Below are 23,016 nucleotides of genomic sequence, written 5' to 3' on the forward strand. Positions count from 1 at the left end.
TTTCTGCCATATTTCTGCCATAAAGTCCAGTTAGAAGACATCTCAAATTATCGTACTGGGACAAAACTTCTTCTCTGGCTTCATCCAAAGTATGTAAGGCTTTCCTTAAAGATATCTTGTTGCTTAGGCCTCCAGTTAAAGACTCTACTGTACCTTGATCTAACATCTTTACTACAAAGTTTAACTCTGAGTCTTTGGCTAAATCAGACCTTAGTTTATTTTCTTGGAAAACTGCCTTTCTAATGGCTATTACCTCAGGAAAATTACCGTCTGAACTCCAAGCACTCTCCTCAAAATTTCTTTGTTTGATTTTACAGCTACCTTTCAAACTAATACTTCTTTCCTGTCCAAAGTAGTCTCGTAGGCAAATATCAAAGATGTCATCAGTTTATCTGTTTCTTTCCCCAACTTTTCCAATAAGGGTTGAGTTTGCTTCATCTTTCAGATGTGCATAGATAACTTCATTTTTACCTCCCTAGAGTGAAAGACCACAGAAAAATGGATCAGTTTTTTCTTTTGCTTCCAGCAAATTCGAAAAAGACAAGTTTCTAAAGTTAAATTAGCAAAGTGGTTAACAGATTTCCTATCATTTGTCTAAAGTCAGAGTTATTTCCTTGCCCAGACCTCCTAAGGCTCATTTCACTAGATCTGTGGCTACTACTTCTACCTTTTGGTCTAGATCTTCCATCGATGACATTTGTGCTGCAGCCACTTGGTCCAATGCTTATGCAGTTATTGCTCATTACAAATTGGATTTGATTTCCAGAAACAGGGCTGCCTTTGGTTCTCCAGTACTCTGGAATTTCCTTCCATGAGGGCAACCGAGATTCTCCTAGCTGAGGACTGTGTCTATTGAGGAGTGAATGAAAATGACAACATCAAATGTAAAAGTTATATGCTCACTATAATTATGCATCTGTGTTGTCCATTTTTACTCTTCCTCAACTTTTCTCCCTCTTTCCCCATTCTCTTTTTCTCTTGGAGTGACCTGATAGTGAATAAGGAACCTCTGTTGCAGGTTTGAGCCCCTGTCTTTCCTACTGGCTTTCCTTTTATAGTGGCCTGTAATTATCTCTTACTTTTGGGGAAGCAAACTCTCGCTAAGGTGTTACAGGGTTCTCTGGCATTATGGGTAAAGGAGGAGCTTGAGAATTGAATCAGAGAGTCTAAGTAAATACAGCCGAGCTGGATATGAGGACGAATCAGAGACTTATCAGTTGAGGAAGAATGAAAATGGACAGTACGAATGCATTCTTGGGCTGAGTACATAACTTTTATTTTTGTAGCAGGAATAAATTAATTTGTCAGGAATGTTGAATGTGATGTTGTTCTAGCTTTCCTTCATTCTTACTAGGTTGGCTTCGGATCCAATCCTTGGATCCATCTCAGCCTTTATCTCCAAGCTCGAGGCTCTCTGCCAGCTCATGGCTAAGTCTGGATTCCAGCATGCAATAGAACCCTCTCTAAATCTCGTTTGCCACTCAACAAAATAGAGTGTTCGTCTGTCAGCTCTGGCTAAGTATTATTTTTCTTACCTGGTTTTTGCTATTTCAAAGTTGCAGATTTTATCATCTGAATTTATCTTTAATAGGCTGAATAAGTGGCTAGTTATTTTTCCGCTATTGTGTAGTGTTTTGCAATTGGCCGTCATCTTTCATTAGCCTTTGTTGTTCCCTCTCCTGGCTTTTATTGTGCACTAAAGTGTTAAATAGCCTTTGTTCCTTTCAATTTCTTCTTAGTGTTTCTACCATAGTTTTGTTTTAGCTCATTTAAGTTAGAGGACTTTAACTCAGCCCATTTTAACTTTAGAGGGTTTTTGTCTTGGGTTTTTTTTTTTTGGTTGTTCTGGTCGAAGCCAGTTTATGTTGGAGGGCATTGTCACTTCCCCTTTCCCTTGTGTGTTTCCCTTTTTTCTGTATAGCTTCACCTATTTAAGTTAGAGGGTGCAGCTTAGCTATACATTTACCTTTAAAAAAAAGTTTCTGTTCTGTTTTTTCTATTGTGTAGTTATTCTTAAAAGTGTCGGGAAAGAAATCAAAACTGATGGGTTTCAAAAAATGTGACAAATGTGGAATGAAAATGCCCCTGACTGATGAACACACTTTGTATTTATTGCTTTGAGGCTGTCCATCTCCAGGAGTCATGCTCTATTTGTCAAGCTTTCAAAAGAGTGCTCGAAAAGAGGAAAAACAAACTAATCCTGCAAGGACTTTTAAAACCTCCCTTCTCAGAGGCATTGGAAGAAGGTCGGGTTCATCCAAATCTGACAAGTCCCCCTCTTCTAAGTCTGATAAATCTGGGAAGAGGTCTTCCTCTTCCACTTTATTGTAGCCGACACAAAAAATTCAAAAATGTATCCTCTGATCTGAAGGTTATCGGATCTGACAAAACTTCAGCTCCGACGCCTTCTGCCTTGGTACCGGTTGAGTTTGAATTAAAGGACACCCGCACCCACAGACTCAAAAAGCATATTTATTTCGTTATGGTTTGGTATTTTCTACATTTTAACACCACTCTGGGACTCTTTAGAGCTTTTTAGATATTTTTATACACAATTTCTGACTGACCACATGGGGTCTGACATCTTGAAATAATTCTGACTGTTTAGTCTGCCTCTAAGTATCCCAGAATGCATTGTTTGTCTCCAGAAAATTGCATCAGATCTGACACGTTTTCCCTAAAACTCTTGTCAGTCCACTGATTTTGCAGGCATTCACTGCTGTGTTATAGTCACATACTTTTGGTTAAAATGTTATCCTTTTTCAATTACTACTTCAAATACAAGCAGTGCAAATGCTACAGAACAGAATTGAAAAGTGTATTTTATTGCTCTTTCTTCTTAGAAATGCTAACTTAATTTATTTTGTGAAGGCTGAAATCTAGTTCTTAAAGATATCTCCCCTCCCCCTTTACACCTACCTTCTCCAGCTGTCAGAGTTGAGGGTAATTTGACCCTTTATCGCATGCGATTGACAGCTCACAGCAGGTGACCAGACCAATGTACTGTTTTCTTGTCAACCTTTCCTTCCTTGCAGAGGGAGACTTTTTTTGTTGCACTCCTCCTTTCAAATTTAGAACCAAACTCCACAGCACTGAGAGTAATCACTGTTTTGCAAAGCATCAAACTTCCACTTATTTTTCCTTCCTGTTTGGTTAAATAGCTAACAAATGATGCACTATAAACACAAAATATTTCACAGACTTGCATGACCGCACCGACATGCTTTTTTTAAAGTGGAAATTTAAGAAAATTACGGTATGCATACTACTTGTAATCTCTAGTGTTGTCGATTAATTGTGACAGACATCTGCTTCTTATGTAAAAACATGCAGTTATTGTCTACGCATGGTCATTACAATTTATGCTCTTAGTTTTTGCAGCTGTTACTGTGTTTCTGCCTGTACTTTGTCACATATTGATAGGGCTCTTCAGAAAAGTGAGATTATAGTTTGATGTTTTTGCTAGGTTAAGAGTGGGCTGCGCAAGTCTGCTCTGATATCACAATGTGGGAGTTCTACTGGCTCTTCTGTACAGCATGCAAATCAGGCAGAGATTTACATCACTTTGATGGAGGAAACGTCCCGATAGCTAGAGCAAGAGCTCTGGCAGATGTGACATCATCATTTCAGAGCCAGCTAGAGGTTTTTCAGCTTTGTTTTCAAAGTGAAAGTAAAACAGTACAGAAAGGTAGGAAGCCTAACTGGGAAAACAGTTGAGTGGATTAGTTTTTAAAGCTGCATGGGTGACTTTTCGAGGCTGTATCAACGAACAGGGATTAAAAGAGACAGCAGGTTGAGCAATCTGCCTTAATATCCCATTGTCCTTTAAGGAGCCCATCTCCAACCTTGGAACCAATCTCCCCTACTCTTAGATCTCTAGTTTTACAAAAGTCAAAATCTCCCACCTCCTCGACTCAGTCTTCTAGGAGTCTTTCAGATGATGATGTGGATTGGGTGGTGCAGAAACTCTTAAGGACACTGGCGCTGGCCAAGTTACTGTTGGATCCGATCCCAAAGGCTTTGGATCCTACAGCATCATCCTCTTCTACTCAGATTCCTCTTCCAATCCAACCTCTGGCTTCAGAGTTGAAAGATCTGGAGCTGGTCTTAGTGGAACCATCTGATCCGAGGCATACCACAGGTTCGAATCTGACTATGGCTCGGGCATCCTCTGTTTCATCAGAGCTGGAGGAGTCTAGGAGCCGACACTCTCCAGTCAGGTCGAGGGGGTGAGTCAGATCCCACTTTGCCTCTCGGGGCTTCTGCTTAGCTGAGTTTGGCTCCTACCTCAGCCTCAGGTCCATTATTTTTGGTTCCGGGGATTGGGGGTGTCTTGGCTTCTTTGGATACAGGGATATCCTGTGATCAGGGACGGGGGACTTTCGATGTAGTGAGGATGGTGCTATCTCCACAGACAGGTCCATGATCATCTACGAATATTCCTCCCTCTAAAGCACCGGTGTCTGCCTCTCTATCCCTGCATCCACAGGGAAACAGAGATCCTAGGCCTCCCCATTAGACACACATGATTTTTCAGAAACCTCCCCAGAGTACCCTTCTGAGGAGGTCCTTCAGAAGACACTGTGCAAGAGGAAGCACTTAGACTCCCCAGAGGAGTCCATCTCTTCTGATACGGACCTCGATGAAGTTGAAGTGTCCCCGCGGTCACCTCCTGTTGATATCTCCTTTGGAGACATCCTGGAAATACTAAAGCAGAGAGGCGGCTGGCAGTCCACCAACCCTTGTGCGGAGGAGTCCTTATACCCGAAGGCTTTTGGATCTCACCCTTCCATTTCTTGGATGTCTCCACCTTTCAATGAACTCATGGACCTAGTTTCTTGAAAGGCATGCGAGTCCCCAGATTCAGTGGAATCTGTTCCTAGGAGGCCAAGCAGATTTATTGCATACCCCTCTGATAAGTTTTTTTTTAACCAAAGGGAGTCCTAGTCGATGCTATGGTTGTGGCGGCAGCCACCAAGAAGGAGCTGTGAGATATCTTCTGTCCATCCTCCGAGCAAGGAGTCTTGGACTAGGGGCAGATATGGAAAGCACATTTTTTGTTCAGCAACTTTTTCTCTCAGAGCCTTGAACTACCATACTCATTTTACAAAACTACATTAGGATCTCCTGAAAGAGCTGGGAGAATGCTGTACAAGGTTCGGTAGCTGGAGGGGTGGTGGACAAAGTATCCTCTCGGCTCTCTACCTTAAATTCAGTTGTCAACGTCTCCATGAGACTTGTGTCATATGCAGCAGATGGGGCAAGTAGAGCAGCTGGTTCTGGAATATCCCAAAGGAGACCTTCTTGGATGCACGTATGTGACTTTGCAGAGCCCTTTAAGGCTTCCTTTTTAAATGCCCCGTTTGATGGCTTGTCCTTATTTGGGCTTAAGGTAAAGGACGCACTCACCTGGCATGAAGAAGAGGGAAAGACTGTCTGCTGTAGGAGTCTGTTTTTCCATGCCTACTAGACCTTATCCCAAAGGTCAGAGAGGTTGTGGTAAGATGCGGTTCCAGAAATCTCAAGAGATCTTTTCAGGACACCCGTGGTGAAACTTCTCCCAGAGGGCGAGGAGGAAGTAATAATGGAAGACTCCAACCTCGTGGCAGAGGGGGTATGCAGAATCAGAGCAACACAGAATCTTTCTTTGGTAGGCTGTTGCAGTGCTCCTGAATGGAGACCTGACTGTTTAGCTCTGGAGGCAGTCGGAGGTCTCCCATCTTTGTACCCAAAAACCGGGCAACAAAAGACAAATGGATACAAAGCATCATATCCAGAGGTTACACTATCCCTTTTTCCCTTCCCATTCAGAAATTAAAATAGGTTCCGGGTGTCCCACCCAGTCAAAAGGGAATGAGCAACTCTAGAAAATCAAAAGTTGCTACACAAGTGTCATGCAAAAAGTCCCCGCAGACCAAATAGGATCTGGAACTTAATCAAGATTCTTTTTTAGCTCCAAAGAAAACGGGACTGGAGATCTATTCTGGTTCTTAGCATTCCAAACAAATCATTAAAAAAAGACCATGTTCCGGATGGTAACACTACAGTCGATACTCCATTCCTGAGAAAAGTCAATTGGATGTGCTCTGTAGATATACACGATGTGTGCTACCACATAAAAACTTACAGGTGATCCAGGAGACACCTGTGCTTTCGGCTGGAAGCCAGTCATTACCAATTCTGAGCTCTGCCCTTTGGCCTTACTACAGCCTCCAGAGTGTTTACCAAATGTATGGCAGTAGTAGCGGCTCACTTGAGACGTCTAAGATTCAGAGTGTTTCCATATTTAGATGACTGGCTCCTAACCACCATGACCAGGCATCTTCTGATAAAAACAAGGGACACAGTCTTGCAACTCTGTTCCCACCTAGGGATTGCAGTAAACTACAAGAAATCTGCCTTGGTGCCCTGTCAGCATGTGGTATTCATAAGGGTAGAATTAGACTCAACACAATGAGAGCAAGACTTCCACCAGAAAGCATCCAAGTACTAAGACATCAAGGACGTACCTCTTGAGAGGGAAGAAAACCCAAGCAAAGTTGTTTCTAAAACCTCTGGGAACCATGGCAGCAGCAATAGTCTTGATCCCACTAGCATGTCTGCACATCAGTGGCTGCTATCCTCTCAGTGATCAGTGCAAGAAATGCCAGTGTCTCACAAAATAATCCTAACAGAAACTTACAAGAAGGATCATCTTTGGTGGGTTTATTCCACTCGACTAACTCTAGGTTGACAGTTTGTACTTCCCCAACCAGTGGCCACAGTGACCAAAGACTCCTCTCAGATAGGGTGGGGCATTATCTGGGAAAGACAGTCCAAGGCACCTGGCAGGATTACAAGGCCCACTTGCACATCAGTGTCCTAGAGATGAGAGCAATGCTTTTAGCGTTGCAAGTATTCCAGGACCCTCTTCCTCTGGGAACTGCTGCAATCCAGGCAGGCAACATGTCAGTTGTATGGTATATAAACAAGGAGGGACCAGATCTTACTTACTCCCTTTGTCAAGAGGCCCTGAGAGTATGGCACTGGGGAAAATCCAACGTAATAGCAGACGGACTCAGTAGAGAGATTCTGATGCCTCATGAATGGTCCCTAAATCAAGAAGTAGCAGAAAAGATTTTCCGAAAAGAGGGCCAGCCTTGCTGTGATCTCTTTGTGACATCCATGACTTCCAAATGCAGCAGCTACTTTGCCCTTATCCCCCTTCCAGGGGAGTCACCAAGGGATGCACTCGTTCACGATTGGACCCCAGGTCTCCTGTATGCTTTCCCTCCTTCCCACTAAGTCACAAAGTCCTCCAGAAAGCCAATTGTTTGGGAAGGGACTTGATACTCATTGCTCCATAGTGGCCTCGTCAAATCTGGTTCTCCTTCCTATGGCCTCATCTTTGAGAGGAGCCATGGATTCTGGACCCAGTTTCCAGACATTCTGACTCATGCATCAGGAACGCTCCATTATTCCCTTCAGATCCTCAAACTGACAGCTTGGCTGCTCCAATTCCAGTGATAGCCAGGTGTCCAAACCTCTCCTCTCAAGTTAAACACATTCTAATATCTTCTCATAAGGCTTTAACAAGGAAAATGTATAAAAGCAAGTGTAAAAGATTCTCCTTATGGGCTACTCACAATAATATCGACCTCTTATTTTTTGCTCCAGTCAGTTTCATTCTGGATTTCTTAGCAAAACTGTTTAATGACGGAGCAGCAATTAGGATTTAGCTAGCAGCAATCTCCAATTTCCATTTTGGAGACTTGGGCTCCAGCTTAATGTCTCTTAAACTATGCAAAGCAAAACGCATTTCTTAAGGGTACCTTGTTGAGACCACCTACCCTCCAAAACTGTGGGACTTGAATTTCATCCTTTCCTGCATAGTTTTTCCTCCTTTCGAACCAGCATCATCTTGCAAATTGAAATTCTTGACTTGGAAAACCATTGTCTTGATAACAAATCACCTCTGCTAGAAGGGTGTCAGAGTTGCAAGCTTTGTCCATAAAGCCCCCATAATTCCTGTTCCATAGATACAGGGTGCCCTTACGATCAAACCCCTCCTTTTTGCCCAAGGTAACTTCAGAGACAAATTTGAACCAAACTATAGAATTACCAGTTTTCTTCTCAAATTATGAGAACAAGGCAGAATACGTGTTAGATTAACTGGATGTGCATAGACAGTTATGTCTTTACTTGCACAGAGCTACAGAATTCTGAACATCTGATCAGTGAGTTTTCTTTTTCATATTCAAAGAAAGGATGATCTCTCTCTAAGGTTGCACTTTCTAAATGGCTTACAGACTGTAGAACTTTTATCTGTAAATCTCAAAATAAAAATCTTCCAGGAAGAGTTAAAGCCCATTCTACAAGAGCAGTTGAAACTTCCTCAGCATTTTTGACTAAATTTACCAGTTGATACCATTTGTGCAGCTGCAACATGGGCTAAACCATATACCTTTATCATTCATTACAAAGTTGATGGCCTCCAGGAATAGGGCCTCTTTTGGATCTATAATTCTGAGGAATATTCTCCCTTGAGCCACCCCAGATTCTATCCACTATGGCCGCTGTCCCAACCTAGTAAGAGTAAAGGTGAGATGGGACAACATCACATAAAGTTATGTATTCACCATAACATTTCATGTGTGTTGTCATCTTTGCCTTAATTGTTGCATCCCACCTTCCTTCCCTTTTTACTCCTAGGAGACAGAGTCTACACAATTGGATTACCATTGTCCTCTGTCCTTCACCAGCCTCTAGTTACTACATATGGAAATACTTATAGCCTTATAATTAGGGCAAACAAGACTTGGAGAGGGTTCTAGTGCATGTTGGGATAGGGATTTAGCCATGAGCTGGCATAGAGCCTCGAGCTTGGAGGTGAAGGCTGTGATGGATCTGAGCATTGGATCTGAACCCATCCTAGTAAGAATGAAGGCGAAGATGGGCAGCACACATGGAATTTTATGATGATTAGATAACTTTTTTTTTTGTGTTAATGCATGCTCTATTGTTAATTTTGGTGACGAGAGCTGCACTGTGTATAAAATGTGAGTTGAACTGTGCACATTTTTTCTAAGGCTGTATAAAAGAGTATGCCTGGTTTTTAGGCTAAAAAAATAATCTGAGCACTTTTCTTTGTGGGTAATTAACTTTGCATGGACTCCTCCCCTGTTAGTTATATACATGAAAGTCTGAATTGAAAGTTATGTGGAACTTCTAAGTGCTTATCTGCTGCCTTGTGAGAGTTCTGGTTGCCCCTTTTGGATCTTTACAGAGTTAAGTAACAAAGGTATGCCCTTTCAGATTGATCGCATGCTTGTACGAAACATTTCTCATGGTTGAAAAGTTGCATCCTTGAAAGGAAACCAAAGGAGAGAATAAAAAGTGGAGCCCGATGTGTCCAGTACCCTGGAATAATGATGATGGATAACCAAGGCCACTTATTTGCAAGGCAGGCATAGAATTGTACATGAAAAATGAAACAAAGAAAGTATTTGTGATATTAACTAGTAGGTATAGTTTTGTTATGTTGCTGTTTGATGACTCAATTTTATGCAGACTTTCATATGTTGTAGTGAGGTTTAGCTTACAGTAGAGAAGACGAAAATTGGTGTGTACAGTTTTATTATTTAACTCGCTATTTTATTTTTTTTACAGGCTTCTTTCCTTTGGGTATTTTCATAGCAGCATTTTCTGCTTGGATATACAGATGCTGTCACCACAGTGATGGCATTTAATATGCAAGAATACATGTTCTGGCACTATACCAGTGCTTGATGAAGTGTGATGCATGAAAACCTCATTGCTAACAACAATGACCACCTCCCTTATGAATGGTCATGTGACCGAGGACTCTGATAGTGAGGTGAAAAATAATGATCTAGCTTCCCAAGAAGAATCTCAGAAACACAGAGAGATGGCAGTAGATTGCCCAGGTGACCTTGGTTCAAGGCTGCAACCAGTCCGGCGCAGTACTCAGCTGGAGCGGATTCGTCAGCAACAGGAAGACCTTCGGCGCAGGAGGGAGGAAGATGGCAAGAAACAAGAACTTGACCTTAATTCATCAGTAAGGCTTAAAAAGCTTGCTCAAATCCAACCTAAAACTGGAATAGACAATCCCACATTTGACACAGAAGAGGGAATAATTTTGGAGTCACCTAACAAAGCTGTGAAAGTCTTGGGTATGTATGCCGACTAGTAAACAAAGTTGGGAAACTCTACGGGTACATACTGAATTTTTTATCTGCAGTGCACTATGGTATGTAGTAGCCATACCTCTCAGTTGTTATGATATAGCTATACTGCTGTTGATCTTGCTCCTCAGATTTAGCTTTTTTTCTTCCTAGGTTTACAATGATCATATTAATCACTGCTGCAGTAGCCTTCACTTACATGGGTTATATCTTGCCAAGGGTATAACAGCCAGCCGGCTTTCAAATCTTCAGGGCACCTTCCACATGCCCAAACTGTCAGGCAGCTCGAACTGAGCTGACTAAAGGACAAATTTGGTTGCCAAGCTTTTCAGAACTTTACCGGTGCAGAAGAGTACACTCCTCTGAGGCTTTCTACACAAGCTGTCTGCTTGTGATGTTCTTTTCTGGGCATAAAAGTTCATTTAGGAGGAAAACCTTCCATTTAATAATTTTGCTTATTTATACTTTTCCTCTTCAGGAAAGTGATTTTTTTTTAAATATTTTAAAGCTAGGAGTTTGTTTTAACAGACTGTCACAAGACTGTACTGTACATTTAAACTTACAGAAAAAAAAAGCTTTTGTTTAAAGATTTAAAGTAACTGAAAAACTTGGTTTATGTGGAGAAATTGTTTTCATTTTACTTTGTGGGGCTGGCATAGTACATTACAGTGCTTTTTTACTTTGTTCCTCTAGGTGGGTGGGGTGGAGGGCATTTAAAGACTTTTTTTAATGGTCTTTTGCTGCTTGTTTTCCCTGGAAAAAAAGGTACCATTTTTGGCATTACCATGGAACAAACTTTCAGCCTTTCTTCCTGCCGCAAAAAGAAAAAGTTTGGCAAACAGCCTTTGCCATCACAGCAGTTTGCCTCTGTTGTGGCCTTTTGTTGAACCTGAGGCCATGTATCTTTTACTCTGAATCCCTCTGTTGTATGACCTACAGCCACTGTGGACTGGAGGTTAGTCTTGTCCTCTGCAGCTTTTGTAGTCCCCTCAGTGAGCAATGGAGAGCCACTTTTGTCGGTCCTAAGAGAGGAAACTGAGATGAATTCCCTGTTTTGTTAGAATGATTTGCCCATCCCTAAGGAAGCTGCTGCTGCTATTATTAACACACTTGCCCCCACTTTTCCTGTCAAAAAGAAGCAGAAAACAAGACATGTATATACTTATCTTCAAATGCCCTTAGGCAGTAGTTTAGTGTGTCTGGATCAGGGTTAAATTCAGGCTATTGATCCTTCTTGTAAGGTAGTTTCTTGTAAAAGAAAGGAGTACTTCTTTCCTGAAGGGATTCAAGATTCAGAATCTGGACAGGAGGATGAAGAAATGCATGATGTTATGTAGTCCTATCTCACAGTAATTCTTGCTGGATGGGTTCGGAGCCAATACTCTGCTCCGACTCTGCCGATACTAAAGCTCTAGAGCTTTTACTGGCTCAAGGCTAACCCCTATCCCATGGTGCCTCACAGCAATTCCCCAGATCTCGACGAGTTTGCCGAGAAAGCTTCGAGGTTGCCTCCTTACTGACTCGTTGGCTAAGTAGAATTTTTTTTGATAAATCTTGTATTTTTCGTCCCCTTTTTCTTCACTTTTTACTCTTAATAGTTATTACCCTTTTCTTATGTGATTGTATTGAGTGCATGATCCCCTGTTCCTCCCCTTAGGATTGTATGGTCCATTTTAGTTAGAGGATCATAGTTGCCTGTTTAAAGGGCCTTTCCTCCCTGAGTGTTAGTTCTTTAAAAAAAAAAAAAAGTTTTCTTCTCTTCATAACTTGACCGTTTATTTAGTTAGTGTTGTTGTTCTTGTAATTTAATAGCATTGTTAGCATTGTTTCTTGTCAGCATGTCTAAGGAAAAGGACAGAACATAAGGAACACCGCCCCACGGGGTTCAAAAAATGTAATAAATGTTCACAGGAGATGTTATTGATTGACAGTCACACTAGCTGTTTGTACTGCCTAGGTGAATCCCACTTACAAGAACCCTGTACTCTTTGCCATGCCTTCAGTACTAGGGTTCTTAATGAGAGGAAATGCAAGTTAATAGGTAGGGGTCTTATGACCAGTTCCTTCCAGGAACAGCTGGAACTTGGTCAGACAGCTCCCAAGACTGTTAAAAGAAAATCTTTGGCGCCGTCTAAAAAGTCCAAAGCGACAGAGCCAAGGAGTTCTGGGTCTGATTCTGCTTCTGTCTTGGTGCCGTCGGTCTCTTCGGTGCCAAGGCAACCTTTGGTACCGAGACAGTTACCAGACATAGATCCTGTTTCACCTACATTGAGGTCTCCTATATTAGAAAGCAGGAGATCTCCTCCTGTCTCCACCCGTTCCTCCAGGACACTTTCAGCTGAGGACATCGAGCGGGTGGTGAAGAGGTTGCTCTCTGACCTGGCTCTGGCAAAAAAATTAGCCCCTCTGGACCCAAAGGATTCAGAGCTGCCCCATTTACAATCCACTGCTCCTCCTCTGACTGCTTTGCTGTCGGAACCAAACACTTTGGGTTCTTCGATGTTGGATCCTTTGGTTCCGAGAATTCTCCCTGCTTCTTCAAAACCGATAAATCTATCCTCAGTGGCTCAGTCTGGTGCTGAGGGATCTGGGCCCCGACGCTCTTGAGTCAATTCCGAGGGGGATAGTCACTCTGGGTTTTTTTCGGAACCGACCCTCCCTCTTGGCGCTTTGGCTCATCTCAACTCAGTTCCCACGTCTGCTTCGAAGCCTGTCCCTCCTGCTTGGAGCATCCATCTCCTCAGAGCGGAGGTTGTCTTTGGAGCGGGGTGGAAAGGCCTTCAAAACAATAGAGAAAGCTTTGTCCAGTGCCAAAGCCCCTGCCTTTGGACCCGATGTCCCACCAGTGGCCGGCAGAAACCTCTTCTCTCCCGCCACCCCCTCAGCATAGGGAACCAGAGACATAAGCGGCCCCCATTGGAGGTGTCCCCTCTTCCGAGACCTCCCCAGATTATCCCACTGGAGAGCTTCCTCGGAAGAGACTTTGTAAGAGGAAGCTTATTGACTCACCTGAGTCTGTCATGTCTGATGCTGATTTGGATGAGTCAAAAGGGTTCCCTAGATCCCCCTCTGAGGATGTCTCCTTTTCTGACATCCTTGAAATCCTTGGACAGAGGGGTGATTGGAAGACCTCTAACCCTACTGAGGACGAATCAGTGTATCTTGAGACCTTTGGTTCCTGACCTTCCACCTCCTGGGTGACACCGCCTTATGGACCAGCTCTTGGGGTCCTGGAAAGCCTGGACCTCCCCGGACACAGTGGAGCCTGTCCCGAGGAGGCCAGACAAATTTATGACTACTCCAGAAGATAAGTACTTATTTTTCCAAGGGAATTCCTGTTGATGCTATGGTGGTATCAGCGACCACTTGAAAGGAGTTGTCTGAGACATCTTATAATATCCATCCTTCTAGTAAGGAGTCCAGGATGATGGATAAGTATGGAAAGCGTACCTTGTCTTCAGCGTCATTTACCTTAAGATCGCTGAATTGCCTGTCCCATTTTACACTACTTCAAAGGGATCTCCTGAAGGAGTTGGGAGATGCCCTAAAGGGTTAAGTAGCTTCGGGATCCACAGATAGGGTTTCTACACAGCTCTCCACCCTTACATCGATAGCTAACTCCTCCATGAGGCTGATTTCGTATGCAGTGGACGGAGTGAGCAGGGCAGCTGCAGCAGGAATTTCTCTTAAGAGACATTTCTGGATGTGTCTCTAACTTCACGGAATCCTTTGTTTTCCTTCACCAATGTCCCCTTTGATGGTTCAACTCTTTAAAGACCGCAGATGAAACAGATTTTGACCAGGTGCAAGCAGGAAGGGAAAACCTTATCTCCCATCAGTCCATTCTCCCTTCCTTCTAGACCATATTCCAAGGGTCACACAGGAGGGAAAATGTGGTTCCATAAATCCCAAAAAGTTTTCCCTCAGGCACAAGGTCAACCCTCCCCTAGGGGCAGAGAGGCAGGATACAATGGAAGACACCGTCCTCGCAGCAAGGGAGGTCTGCAACATCAGGGAGATAAAGAAACCTTCTCTGATCGTCCCGTCCATCACCCCTGAGGGGTTGCCCGACTGTCCGTCTCTGGAGGCAGTAGGGGGTCGTCTTCACTGTACCCAAGCACCTGGCTAAACATTTCCCAAGATAGTCGGGTACAAACCATAATATCCAGAGGTTGCCTGATTCCCTTTGTTTACGATCCCCCTGGTAAACCGGTCTCTACCAGACGTGCCACCTATTCAACTAGTCCGTGTAACATCAGAGGCCATCTCGTTTCTGTGAAAGAGTCATCCAAGAAGTCCCCTCAGAGCAAATAGGATCCGGAACTTACTCTCGATTCCTTTAGCTCCAAAAAAGACAGGGGACTGGAAATCAATTCTAGATCTCAGCAAATTCAACAAGTCTGTAAAGAAATCTAAGTTCCAAATGATCACTCTGCAGTCGATATTTCCCTTTATCGGGAAAGACAATTGGATGTGCTCAGTAGATCTTCAGGACTTGTACTACCACATCAAAATGGACAGGCGCTCCAGAAGACACCTACGCTTTTGGCTGGGAGGCAGTCATTTTCAATTTTGAACACTGCCCTTTGGCCTCACTACAGCCCCCAGAGTGTTCACCAAATGCATGGCAGTGGTAACGGCTCACATGAGACATCAAGGATTCCAGGTGTTTCCGTAACTAGACGAATAGCTCCTCAGTGCTACCACCAAGCACCAGCTAATCTGAACCAGGGACGAGACTGTCTCCTTGTGCACTAGATTAGACATTACAATAAACCTAAAAAAAATCAGCCTTATCTCCATCGCAGCACATTGCATTGTTAGGCTCAGAAGTAGACTTAACCACCATGACAGCAAAACTGACACCAGAAAGAATAGAATCACTGCGCGACCAAGTCATATCTTTGCTGAAGAGACACAAAGTACAGGCCAGGGTAATCCTTCAGGTCTTAGGAACTATGGCTTTCCTCCATTCTCTTAGTTTCTACTAGCCAGTCTGCACATGAGTACTTCAGTGGCTACTATTTGCCCAGTGGTCAATGCAGAATCTCCCCGTCTCACCAAATTCTCATCGCAAATGCCTGCAAGAAGGATCTGACATGGTGGTTACATACAGATCGACTTCATTTAGGTTGTCCACTCGTTCCCCCTCAAGAAAATGCAGTTTTGACCACAGACACCTCCCAGATAGGGTTGGGGGGGGGGCATTATCTGGGAATGACTGTCCAAGGCACTTGGCAAAACCACTTGCACATAAATGTTCTGGTCGGAACCACGAGAACCATTTCACATAAATGTTCTGGAGATGATGCTGTCCGCGTTGCAAGTACTTCACAGTTCTCTAGCCACAGGGACAATTGCGATTCAGTCAGACATGTCTGTAGTGTGGTACATAAGCAAGGGGGAACCAAATGTTACCCACTTTGTCGAGAGGCCTTAAGAATGTGGTAATGGCAGATGGACACTCAACGCTTTCTGGTAGCAACTCACATCCCGGGGAAGTTAAGTATGATAGCAAACAAACTCAGTCGAGCAGTTCTGATGCCTCACGAGTGGTCCCTGAATTCAGAAGTTGCGAAAGAGATTTTTCACAAATGGGGTCAGCCTTGCTGCGACCTATTCGCCACGTACATGAACACCAAATGCAGCAGCTACTTTGCCCTAACTCCCCATCCGGGGATGTCACCCAGGAATGCTCTGGTCCACGATTGGCCTCCAGGACTCCTTCATGCTTTCCCACCTTTTCTTTTCATTCCAAAAGTGATTCAGAAAGCAGAACTGTTGAAAAGTACCCTGATACTCATTGCTCCTTACTGGCCTCGCCAAGTCTGGATGTCCTTCAAGGATGCATATGCAGTCATAACATATGGGTTGTCCTGCCTCAGGCAGCCCTTCGGTCGGCCGGATTCCAAAGTCTGGGTCTGGCCTCGGCTGATGTCGCACTTTCCCCGACGTCAGAGCTTCTGGGGTATAAAGGCATCAGCCGACGCCATTTTCCTCAGTCTTTCTTGCCGCGCGGTGCCCGAAGCAGAAGCTGTTCGCAAGTGCCGGTCGGTCAGATCCAGAGATTTCAGCTACCGAAGACTTCGAAAAAAGCTAAGTACCCCGTTGGGGACTCTCTTGCCTCAGCCGATGTCAGACAAAGTAAATAATTGTTTAACTTGTGGGAAACAAATACCTCATAAGGATTTCCATTCTTACTGCCTCCCTTGCTTAGGCCCAGACCACGACGTATCAGCTTGTTTAGCCTGTGCCTCCTTCAACCGGCGGACTCTTAGACGTCGGTCGGAGTTTGCAGAGGAGTTTTTTGGAACCGATTTTGCTTATAAAATGCCGTCTGAGACTCCGACTACGCATATGGTCAAAAAACGCAAGGAAAAGGACCGACACACGTGGCCCGCGGTTTCGGCTGAAACCACGGCTAGGCCTACCGCGAGTGTCTCTGTTTCGGCTGAAACCGAGTCCATGGCTATTCCTACTACCGAAACCATACCTCCGACCACCGAGGCCAGAGAGGCCCCGGCTGAGTCGGCTTCAGAACTCCCTACCGAAGCTAGTGTTCAGGATTTGTCCGACACCATACCTTTGGACATTTCTACTCCTGCACGTGGGGCAGCTAGGCCCCCAGCTTCTGTCTATTAAGGCCTTCTCTAGGGCTAAAGCTGCCAAACTTTCAAAAGCTTTGCCTGCCAAATCTACATCCCAGAGGCCTTCCTCTAGTTCTCAGATCCTCAGTCTTGCTGAGGACCTTATCTCCTTAATTAGGGGTTCCCAACCTCACCCAGACAGGGCCTCCCAGCCTCCTCCAGACAAAAGGCCCAGGGCTGACCCCTCTGAACCTCACTCCTCAGATTACTCCATGGATGGATCTGATTTGTCAGACCACCAGGAAGGGGTCTACTCGCCTTATGAGGATTCAGATGCAGAAGAATCTATCCCTTCAGCCTTCCCCCCTGAAGAATTTTCCTTTGGGGAGACTTTACACTCCATGAGAGAACACTTTCAATGGCAGGGTCAGGATTTCTCTGATTCTAGAAAAAGATTAAGGGCCTTTTTGCATTTGCCCCAGCATAGGCCCTTAGCTATACCTCCGGTTCTAACTGTAATTGATGATGTGTACAATGATGTCAGTACTGCACATGATTCTCTTCCTCCGGCCCCCGCCAAACCTGACAGATATTACAGGGTCCCGGATTCTCACTTCCACCTGTATAAAGCCCATGCTGCAGACCCAGAAACTATTTCTTAGGGCCCTAAAGGGGTTGCAGCCGCTACTGCCAAAAATCCTCTACCCTCTGAAAGAGGGTCTAGAGCATTAGAGAGATGGGGAAAAAAGGTTTATACATCTGCTACTCTTTCTGCCAGGGCATTAAACTGTCATTTCCATATGATACAGTACCAAGAATTTTTGTTAGATCAGCTAAATAAGAAACTTTCTTCACCTGAACCCTTAGACCGTAAATCCCTTCAGGATTTGGTATACAACTCACAACAGGTCAGTAATCATTTCTTAAAATGTGGCTATGATGCACTGGAGGCTTCATTTAGATCAGCTATGACTGGGGCAGTAATTCGTAGGCATGCCTGGCTGAAGGAGCAATCTTTGCCAGACCAGGTCAAGGCTAAACTCCTCGATGCTGCAATGGAGAAACAGCATTTATTTGGCTCCCCTGCACAGGAGATTCTAAAGAAGGTTGAAGAAAAAGCAAAATCTGTGCAAACAGTTAAAGATTTCCTGCAAGTTCAACCTCCGAGGTTCAGTAGAAACTGGCCTACAAAGAATTGGTCCTTTCCAGATTCCTCCAGAGCACAGAGAGGCAGAAACAGGCGCCCTAGAGGCAGAGGTCAATCCAAGGGCCCCTACAGAGGCCGTCAGTGGCAGCCTGCCAACCAGAGGAGTAGTGCAACAGCTACAACTACTACCACTACTGCAGGACAGACACAATGACTTGACTCTGATTCCGCCTACCAGGGATCAACTGGAAGCACCCTTGGACGGAAAGCTGGCTTTATTCTTGGAAAACTGGCATTGCATTACAAAGGATACATGGAGATTGCAAATAATAGACAAAGGATACAGGTTTCACTTCCATACTTTGCCAAAAAGAGGCGGAATGCCAAATCTTCCACCAAACCAGAAGGCAGAGGCTTTAAGACAAATCAGCAAGTTACTTCAGATGAAAGCTATAGAAAGGGTACCATCTACAGAACAAGGCCAAGGATTTTACTCCAGACTATTCCTTGTGCCAAGAAAAGAAAACCAATGGAGGCCTACACTCGACCTGTCCGCACTGAATACTTACCTCATTGTGCCAAAATTCAAAATGCTGACCCTACAGCAACTTCTTTCCATGTTGGGCAAGGAGTCTTGGCTGGTGACTCTAGATCTCAAGGAGGCATACCTGCATGTCCCTATCCGACCAGATTGCAGAAGGCACCTCAGATTTCTTGCAGGATCAGAGCATTATCAATTCGCAGCATTGCCCTTTGGCTTATCTACTGCGCCCAGAGTATTCACGAAATGCCTGGCATCAGTAATTGCACACTGCAGACTTCAGGGAATTCAAATTTATCCATACCTGGACGACTGCCTAATACAAGCGGACAACAAGAAAAAATTGTTAAAGGACTTGGCCTATGCCATACACCTGCTACAGACCTTGGGATACACAGTCAACATCCAAAAGTCAAGACTAGTACCATCCCAAAGGATAACATTTTTGGGTGCAGATCTGGACACAATCACTCAGATGACTTCTCACAGAAGAAAAACAAAAACAACTTTCAGATTACTTCATGATTCTGACAAGACAAACTCAGCTTACTGCAAGGAAAGTCCTGCAGGCCCTGGGTTACATGGCATCCTGCATAATTTTAATCCCACATGCCAGGTTGCATTTGAGGAAATTACAATGGTACCTAAGGAATGTATGGTCTCAACACAGTCACAGTCTAGAAACCATGATACCAATCATTCCATGCCTTCAAAAGGAATTCCTATGGTGGGCTCAGGCCTGCCAGTCCAACAGAGGGTTGCCTTTCAACAAACCAAAAACAAGCCAAACCATCACCACGGACGCCTCAGACCGAGGATGGGGAGCACACATGGAGGACAAACGTAAACGTATCCAAGGCCTATGGCCTCAAGGGCAGCTAAGCATGCACATAAACCAAAAGGAAATGCTGGCAGTGAGGCATGCAATCGAGGCATTCAGACCCTTCCTCCAACAAGGACATCTGTTAATAAGGGCAAGACAACACCACGGTCATGTGGTACATAAACAAACAGGGAGGCGCACATTCCTACCCTCTATGCCGGATGGCTATGAATCTGTGGAACCTATGTCTAAATCTCAATATCCAGCTGCAGGCCAAATTCGTACCAGGAAAAGAAAATACACTAGTAGACAGCTTAAGCAGAACTACCATGGATGCACACGAATGGATGCTGCACCCAGACATCTTCAAACTTATAACAAAGACATGGGGAATGCCAGAGATAGATCTGTTTGCCTCCCCACTCAACCACCAACTGAAGACATTCTGCTCAAGGACATACCACCCACAAGCATGGAGGGTGGACTCTCTCTCTTTCAGCTGGAATGCCCTAACAGTATATGCCTTTCCACCTCTCCCATTGATGTACAAGGTTCTACTGAAGATCAGGGAGGAACAGCCAAAAGTGATACTAATAGCTCCGGACTGGCCAAGACAACACTGGTACCCACTACTGAGAAGCATGTCTCAGGCAAATTCATGGCCTCTTCCTCAATGGCCTCTTCTTCTAACGCAGAACAATTTCAAGACCCTGCATCCCAACTTGAAAACATTACAGCTAACTACTTGGAAAATTCCTTAAAACCCAACCAAACTGTTTTATCTCAGAGGGTGAATGACATTATCCTGGAGGCTCGCAGACCTTCCACAAGGAAGACATACTCAGCTAAGTGGAAGAGATTTCTTATTTGGAGCACATCAAAGGGCACAGATGTCACAGTGGCAAACCTAGCACACATCCTTGAATACTTAGCAGAATTGTTCCACAATGGCCTGTCTTATTCTTCCATTAAGATTCATGCTTCAGCAATTTCAGCAGAATACAATATGGATCCACCTATCTTCTCACACCCTCTTCTCAGGCAATTTTTGAGAGGGATCAAAAATGTTAAACCTCCAAGAAGACTCCCTCTACCTGCATGGGATCTCAATTTTGTGCTGGGAAAACTGACTCTACCTCCCTTTGAACCAGCAACATCAGCAGACCTACAGTTCTTATCTTGAAAAACTGCTTTCCTTCTAGCAATCACTTCAGCAAGTCTGAGTTACAGGCATTAATGGCAGTGCAGCCTTTTCTTATTTTTCACCAGGATAGAGTGTCACTAAGAACCAATCCTACTTTCATGCCAAAGGTGGTATCTAGGGTATCCTTGAACCAAGCTATTCACTTGCCAACGTTCTTCCCTAACCCACAGAACAAAGGGGAAAAACTTTTGCACACCTTGAATATACACAGAAAACTACGCTACTATTTGGACAGAACAAAAACTAGCAGAAAAACTGACCAACTTTTTGTAGCATATGCAACAGGGGTGCAAGGAAGAGCAATTTCCAAACAGACAATTTCAAAATGGATAGGAAATTGCATTCGCTTTTGTTACTCCTTTCATGGAAAGACAGTTCCTGAAAATATCAGGCCTCACTCCACAAGGGCCACAGCCACCACTACAGCTTTCCTACGAGGGGTGGCTACCAAGGACATTTTAGAAGCTGCTACTTGGAGCTCCGTGCATACATTTGCCAAGCATTACAATCTACCTTTATACTCCAGATCCCGAGCAGGGTTTGCAACTGCAGTACTGCAGGGGATCTTAACTACACCATCCTTCTCTTAGTACCCCCTCCCCCAGATTGGCTATGGTATTCTACCCATATGTTATGACTGCAGATGCATCCTAGAAGGACATAGTACAGTTTTGTACCTACCATAAATGTCCGATAGGTATGCATCTGCAGTCAGGATTACCCACCCTCCTTCCCCTCTGTGGTATTCCTAGGGTGCTTACCCCTCTTTCAGCTAGCTGGGGGAATCTATTAATGGTGTATTTGTTTGTTTATACATGTATATAATTTGCAAATGTTTGGAACTTTTCAGCATTTATCCAAATTTAGCCTTCCTAGAGGGCACCTGGCATCTGGGGCAAGAAAAACTGAGGAAAATGGCATTGGCTGATGCCTTTATACCCCAGAAGCTCTGACGTCGGGGAAAGTGCGACATCAGCCGAGGCCAGACCCAGACTTTGGAATCCGGCCGACCGAAGGGCTGCCTGAGGCAGGACAACCCATATGTTATAACTGCAGATGCATACCTATCGGACATCTACATTTATGGTAGGTACAAAACTGTACTTTCTCCTTCCTGTGGCCCTATCTCTTGGAGGAACCATGGATTCTGGAACCATCTCCAGACCTCCTGATTCATCAATCGGGGCAGTTCCATCCTGCTGTCCACACCCTGAAATTGACAGCATGGCTGCTCCAGTTCTACGAATAGCCAAGTGTGTTTCCCTTTCACCTACAGTCCAACGCATTTTGATTTCTTCCCACAAGCCTTCCCCTTGGAAAATATATTCCAGCAAATGTAAAAGGTTCTCTATTTAGGCAGTAAACTAAGGCTTAGATCCCTATACAGCTCATATAGAGTCTATTTTGTCTTTTCTGGCATCCATTTTTCATTAAGGAGCTGTGGCTGCTATAGTTAGAGTTCAGATAGCTGCCACTTCAAATTACCATTTCGGCTACATGGGAAATTCAGTCATGTCCCGCTCTTTGTACAAAACCTTTTTGAAAGGAGTCATCCATCTTAGACCTCCAATCAGACAACCACCAGAACGCTGAGGCCTAAACCTAGTTCTTACATCTTTAATTTCTTCCCCTTTTGAACCCTCTTCATCCGATCTGAAATTGTCTTGGAAAACACTGTTTTTAATAGCTATAACTTCTGCTAGGAGAGCCTCAGAATTGCAAGCTCTCACCATTCGACCTCCTTCCATTGTTTTCCACAAGGATAGAGTCTCACTTAGAACTAATCCTTCCTTTCTTCCCAAGGTATGCTCAGAGCATATCATCAACACAACTATTGAACTACCAGTGTTCTTTCCAAATCATACTAATAAATCAGAATGCAGACTACACCAGTTAGACGTCCACAGAATTCTCAGGATGTTCTTCGTCTTCCATTGCTGCAGTCCTGACTATTGGGTATAGTCCGCGTCCCAGTCGGCCCGAATACCAGAGTATAAGGCTGACGTCGGTCATGGCGCCTTAGACTGACGTCAGTACGTCAGGGTACTAATGCGCATGACCGACGTCATTTCCTCAGTCTTTTTTGCCGCATGGTCCGATGCAGAAGCAATTTTGCGAGTGCAGGTTGGCGTTCTGAGATTTTCCGAAACCGGAGTTTCAGACCGAAACAGAGTTGGCTAAGTAACCCGTTGGGAACATTTTGGTTTTTCTTGCCTCAGTATTTAACCGGATGTCAGAAAAAGTGAATAACTGTATTTCTTGTGGGAAGCAGATACCGCATAGGGATTATCATACATTGTGTATACCTTGTTTAGGGCCTGAGCACGACGTTGTTGGTTGCCGCTCTTGTGCTAGATTTAACAAGCGCACTATTAAGAGGAGGTTAGATTGTGCTAGGTTAGTGTTTGGAAAGCGTTGCAATTATAATATGCCGCCGGATGCTCCGGCGCCGCTTCATCCAAGAAGCGCAAGGACAAAACAGTGAAGCCTAGGGGTGAGGAACCGGCAGTCCCGGACGTCGGTTCTTTAG

At 44.3% G+C, this 23,016-nt stretch overlaps 1 protein-coding gene across 1 annotated transcript in view; it reads left to right on the forward strand.

Moving 5' to 3' along the window:
• PALS1 (protein associated with LIN7 1, MAGUK p55 family member) overlaps positions 1 to 23,016 on the forward strand; it is a 2,503,255-nt gene that overhangs the window by 680,316 nt on the left and 1,799,923 nt on the right. Inside the window, exon 3 of the mRNA XM_044074024.1 lies at positions 9,649 to 10,172. Coding sequence (XP_043929959.1) covers positions 9,782 to 10,172 — 391 coding nt within the window. The 5' untranslated portion in view covers positions 9,649 to 9,781. The remainder of the gene's footprint in view (positions 1 to 9,648; positions 10,173 to 23,016) is intronic.

The sequence above is a fragment of the Protopterus annectens genome, chromosome 6.part0 (genome assembly GCF_019279795.1).
Source record: "Protopterus annectens isolate FY-2018-M chromosome 6.part0, PAN1.0, whole genome shotgun sequence".
Lineage (NCBI taxonomy): Eukaryota > Metazoa > Chordata > Ceratodontiformes > Protopteridae > Protopterus > Protopterus annectens.